The following is a 6,188-nucleotide window of genomic DNA, read 5'->3' as shown; positions in this document are numbered from 1 at the left end:
AAATGAAATACGAAAATATAACACGTAAAGTAAACACAAAAATTAAGCACTAAAATGATACGCAAAAATTATATATTAAAATTAGGAGATGGAACGAGTGCACCGTGATTAAATATTGAAACTTGAAGAAATTGCCCGAAATATTGCTCCAAATACTTGACGAATTAATTTGAAGCTTGAAAGTTGCTCCAAAAAATTTGCCCAAATACTTGAAAGTTGAAAGATATCACTTGATAGTAACAATATTGAGAGAATAATATAGAATATTAGAATGTAAGAGATTTGAGAGAGAAGATTGATGTTTTGTGGGAAAAAATGAAGAAGAATGGGGGGTATTTATAGTAGAAAATAGGGCCAAAGTGACAAATATTAAAGTTAGGGGTTATATTAAAAGTTTAGGGGGGAGAGGGGGGGGGGGGTTGGGGTGTTTTGGGGGGTGTGGAGGGCTTTTGGACCGTTGGCAACGGCCATTTTATCAATTTAAGCCGTTGGCCAATGGCTACGTTTTAAATATTAAAAAAAAAACAGGCGGGACGGGACGGGACGGGACGCGGGACGGGACGGGACGGGACGGGACGGGACGCGGGACGGGACGAAACGGGACGAAACGGGACGGGACAAACGGGACGAAACGGGCGTCCCGTCCCGTCCCGTGTCCCGCGTAACATTGGCCCATCCCGTTGAATTTTTAGCGGGACGGGACGGGACGGGACGGGACGGGACCGGGACGGGTCGCGGGACGGGACGGGCCGGCCCGTCCCGTTGGACAGCCATAGTTTTGCGCAACAACTCAATACCATTGAAGTGCAATATAATTGCAAGCACAATACAAGAAGCTTACTCTTCACGTAGGCTTCGAGCCACTATACTGCGCCATCCAGGCGACCAGCAAAAAACGACACATTAACTTACCCGATAAGAAAACAGTAAAATCAAGCTGGCTTAGTTGGGGATGAACCTGGATGATTTCTTACCCTATTATCTAAAGAAATCATCACCAGTAACAAGGTAGTCGTTCAATTGGCTAAGACCGTTTATTATTTTTTGAACCTCAATCTCTTTCCGGGATGAACCATATAGCCAAGAAAAACAAGAACCAAAATAGAAAAGTTTGCCCTAACCAGAGTAAATATTTCATAGTAGCTTCATTAGACAATTCGTCTTTCTTGGTATTATATCCAGATAATAGGTAGGACCATAAACTAAAACACATACTTATTAAATCATTAGCACCACATTTTTGCCTAACACATCATAAGCATAAATCCTCACACAACATACGGGTAAGATCTGAGTACACCCAATCTTCCCCAGATCCCACTTGTGGAAGCATACTAGGTACAAAATAAACATAAATTCCACTCCAACTGCCAAAAGCACAGCAGTAAATATTTTGCTCGATTATGAACGATTACATGGATTTGCCTGAAAGAGAATAGTGGTACATTTAAAAAGACCAGGATTTTCCTCTTTTCTTCTTTTTACATTTTGCCAATTGTGATCCTAATGGATATTTGATTTACCTTTTAAAATCCATCAACAACCATCTAAATACTTAAACCTACAACATCTGTACAGAATGACACTAAACAGAGTTAGTAATCAAACAAGTCATTCGATAATTCTGAATCAGGTTTTTCTTTCTGTTCAATGACAAAGTGATCAATAACTCGTACAGTATTTACAGGGTCCTGCTGAAGGGTCTTAGCTCTCCATTTGCTAGGGAACTTCTGGAGGTAACTTGGTTCTTGTGGCTGTTTCGACTCCCCATCCCATTTTGGATCCAATTTCCACTCTTTTGGAACCTGCAAAATCATACATTGTGTGTAAATAACTCATCTTCAATTCTCCTAAAAGTAGTTTTTCTCTTCTAGAAAGCTTAAACAATCAATCAAAAGTACACTACGCCACAATCCCAACTAGTTGGGATCGGCTGTTTTGATAGCATTGTGCCACCTCGCAAAACCAATCCTTGTAAAGTCACCCCACTCTATTAAAAGGGCAGCCATCCCGCTACGCGGGGTCTGGTTAAAGGCCGGTGCACTTACCCTGAATTTCTGCAAAAGGTTATTTCCACGGCTCAAACCGTGACCTCCTGATCACATCGCAATAACATTACCAGTTATGGCAAGACTCCCCTTCACTCCGCTCTATTATTATTAGAAAATAAATAGGAAATATTGGCAATTGTCTAAATGCTCAACTGCCACAAATTCCTCCAGTAGAGTGAGGTAGTGAAAGTGAGATCTTGTCCGTCCGTATTATCTTTGGGATATAAAGATATCTCACCTTATCAACTGCAAGGGTAAAAACTTCAAGATCGCCTTTGTTATTGATATGGAACCGTGTAAATGCTTTGTAATTTGCAATGCGCAGTGATGAAAATGCTTCATCAAAATGTATGTGAAGCCAATTGATGCAAATGTACAGGTAGCTTCCAAGAATCAAAGAAACCACCGGAGTTGATAATACCCAAAAATAAAGGAAGACAGATGCATAATATATTGCAGCACCCCCTCGGGAGAGAGAATCCATCCCATTTTTGCAAATATTACTCCTGGTAACCGCCATTACCTGAAAATTGCATGCATGAGATTAGAAAAGACAGAATATCACAGACCAGTAACATCCCTCGTCGTATGCTTTCTTACCTCAGGAACGTCAAAACCGGACATGAGATACTTGATACATGCTGGATAAAGGCCAAACGTCCATTGTTCTATACGTTCCCTAAGGCCAGTTGGGTCCGGAAAATGCTCACTCTCCACAGACCGGTACCATTCATATAAAGTGTGATAACCTGGATTACAAAAGAGTAGAAGTTTAACAGAAAGCAATATGAATCAAAAAAATATGAACAAGAAATCAGGGTGAGTTCAATAATTCCATTTAATGAGTTACCCGGAGAATCTATCTATCAAAGAACAATCAAATGGTTAAAAGGCATACTATCATGCAGAAATGAAATAAAAAATTCTTAGCTCCCACGTTAATGCCTCGTCGAAAAAAATTGCATGCATGAGTCTAAAAAGTAGACAAATCAATAGAATCACATATTGAAGATTGATGATATACAAAACCTCACCTGAAGTTGCAAGTAACTTATGCCGAATACATGTCTCAACACCTAATTCCATCAAAAGCATGAGAATTAAGGCAGCAGCCAAGTGTGCGGACACATGAAGAATCCCAATAAATAGTCTCTTTTTCCAAGACATCATAGAAGGCACAAAAGCTATTGCGATTACTAAAAGTAACATAGCACCAGCTACCGATACATATGAGCATCCCACCATATACATAAAAGAATCCCAAACTGTGCCAAAGAAGGTTCCCACGCGACCCGAGAAGGTGTCGTCCTTTAAAATGTGATCTAGCTGACACTACAAACAGATGGGAAATGATTAGTCATTGCCCAGCAGCGCATCTTTAGGTTCATTAGAAAAGTAAAATATTATATAATACATGCTCCGGTCTTGAGGGAAATTATACTTAGAAAAAATCTAAAAGAACTGACGAGAAATCCACAAAAAAGAAAAAAAGTTACCTGGGGAAACATAGAGAAGACCAATATGAAATATATCATGCCACCAATAACATCAAATTGCCAGTTTTTCTTCCTAAATTTCAATATATTTCCCAAAGCAATCTGCAAATGTTAACAAGCATGTAAGCACCCGAATACTATATCTCACGGGAAACTTCTTTCTCGTGAGCATATGAGAGAACTTGACAACAAACAACAAACTTAGTGTAATCACACAAGTGGGGTCGGAGGGTAGTGTGTACGCAGACCTTACTCCTGCCTAGTAAAGATAGAGAGGTTGTTTCCAATAGACCCTCGGCTCAAGACAAGCATAATCACAGCAGTAATGAAAAGAAATATGGTAGTGGAGAAGCCATGAAAAGAAACGGAAACAACAGCAAGATAATAATAAGATAACCGAAGCACAAGATCTGAGAGAAAAAATTTAAAAAGGAAAATTCAGATTCCATACCCTGCTTGAATCTTCAAAAGTTGGGTAAGAAGATTTGCTCTCATATGATGTTCCATATATTTCGTTGAAATTCCTGAAGACATGCGTAGGGTGCAAAAAAGCACCGCCACAACCATTAACAAGCAAATGTTGGACATAAACGGGCTTATCCGATGGAACATATGAATGGCGCATATAGTGATGCACATCTCCAGCAATCCGAAGTCTACACCTTCCCTTTAAATGGTCGCGTATCAAGTAGTTAACATTCTTTCCAGTCACTTGATTAAAGTACCAATCAAGAAGCCAATTAGGCTCATGCGTCATAATGATCACGGAATCATTCTCCCCGACCTGAACAAGAGCATCCATTAAAAAAGGATTAAAACCTTCTGTAACCAAATCCTTTACTTATTTAAAAGAGAAATAAGGCATGAAAGAACAAATAAGGAGCGCTTAAGTTAACATTTTGAAATTGTATAAAGCATACACAAAGGAATGATATATGCATTGGCTCCCATAATTGGAAAATTTTGGAGAAATCTGGACAAGTATCATGCTCAGTTGTGCACGTGTGAAATATTACTAATCCTACTAATATTGCAGTCATTCTTTACGATAGATAATAAGGATTATAGTTTCTTCATTAGGAACTTTAGAAACAATTAACACCAATCTGCATAAAACATTCCCCTTATTTAATTAATAGCAATATATTTGAATAACTAGGACAATATTCCAGCATATTCAGCAATATATAGAGACAGGAAAAGCAACATGGCGACTATGCTCATAGCAGAGGATATACCTTATCCCTCACTAATTCTGAGAAGAACTTGAATTGGTATATGTCAATATCACAATGGAGAGCAAGATCAAGACCAAATACCCACCACCTTTTCGGGAGCTGCAATGCAAAATAGCTTTTCTTTTGAGGCATAAACCAACCACCCAACCAGCTCTTGTGACAAATGTACCTCATATACGTCTGAAGTCCATCAAACCAGTCTGCAATTCACGAAAAAGACTTTGATTATGACAATGAATATCAAGATTAAACAAGCCATACAGCTTTACTGAAACTAAAGGAAATAAAAAAAAGTTCAGGAGGTACAAGCTAAGAAACTACACTGACCGTGGTTTCCAGGTATGACAAAACACTGAGGTCCATCGTACTTTCTAAGTTCATCCACCTCAGGAGGTAATTCAGGCTTACTTACAGCAATATGCTCTTCCTTATACCACATAGGAGGCTGAAGAGCATATTCAAAGGGGCGAAAAAGGCGCTTCTCATATGTAAACGATGATGGATTAGGATACCTATACAACAGAAAAAATATATAAATAAATAATTAGTTTAACAAATTCAACAGCACACTGTCGTACTCTAGTAAGTTCTAAATATGAAAAGTAAAGAGGCAGAACATTTTTTTTTAATGAATAAAGGGGCAAAACATATAGAGTTCTCTGACAAAAAAAGAGAAAAAAAAGTACATGTACCAGCGTCACAAAACTGAGTGGATCACACATTTATGCATCTAACTGCTGAATAAATGAAATTACTTCTATACCAATTTCGTTGATATAATGACCAGTATCAGAGTATCTACATTAAAGATGCCAATCCAATCTTCAGAAACTTTGTAAAATGGCTCTTAAATCTTAATATCAAATATTTTCATGCCCTTTTGTTGCCTTCCACATTATAACTTACAAGTAATAATGTAATGTGCTAGTATAATGAGCTGGTTTGAATGACTTTCAGTAGCACTTTCTCTTAGCACCTCTGATAGAGCCTAGGTTTCTGAATAGTCTGTATTTAGGTACTGCAATCCCATCTAATCTCACTTCAACTTCACTCTTCTTATGCTGGCTAAACTTGCTGCGGACATATTTTTACTTATCGTAAAACTAGGTCTTTTATCATTATTATTTCTTTATTTATTTTATAAGAGTATCTTTTCATTATTTATTACCAATTATGATAATCAATCTGACTAGACAAACCACACAAAAATACTACTATATTCTATAAAGATTTCCTCAGAGGATAAAAGGAAAGCATGTATTGTGTAATCACTATATGCTACCATTAGATGGACCAAAAGCTGCATGAAATAGATAGAAAATCTAGCTTTCATTACCAACTTAACAAAATAATCATCATGTATCTATAGCTTTGTCCAAAATGAGAAACTTCTTCGAGTAACT

At 37.8% G+C, this 6,188-nt stretch overlaps 1 protein-coding gene across 1 annotated transcript in view; it reads right to left on the bottom strand.

The window, feature by feature from the left end:
* The window catches only part of LOC109224951, a 9,009-nt gene continuing 4,156 nt past the window's right edge, over positions 1,336-6,188 (bottom strand). Inside the window, exons 9-16 of the mRNA XM_019389526.1 lie at positions 5,113-5,297; positions 4,786-4,985; positions 3,999-4,331; positions 3,548-3,649; positions 3,086-3,383; positions 2,652-2,800; positions 2,290-2,574; positions 1,336-1,805 (exon numbers count right to left, since the gene is read on the bottom strand). Coding sequence (XP_019245071.1) covers positions 1,596-1,805; positions 2,290-2,574; positions 2,652-2,800; positions 3,086-3,383; positions 3,548-3,649; positions 3,999-4,331; positions 4,786-4,985; positions 5,113-5,297 — 1,762 coding nt within the window. The 3' untranslated portion in view covers positions 1,336-1,595. The remainder of the gene's footprint in view (positions 1,806-2,289; positions 2,575-2,651; positions 2,801-3,085; positions 3,384-3,547; positions 3,650-3,998; positions 4,332-4,785; positions 4,986-5,112; positions 5,298-6,188) is intronic.

Source organism: Nicotiana attenuata, chromosome 4 (assembly GCF_001879085.1).
Source record: "Nicotiana attenuata strain UT chromosome 4, NIATTr2, whole genome shotgun sequence".
In the NCBI taxonomy this organism is placed as follows: domain Eukaryota; kingdom Viridiplantae; phylum Streptophyta; class Magnoliopsida; order Solanales; family Solanaceae; genus Nicotiana; species Nicotiana attenuata.
The sequence above is the reverse complement of the archived record's forward strand: the minus strand, read 5'-3'. Positions and strand labels throughout refer to the sequence as shown.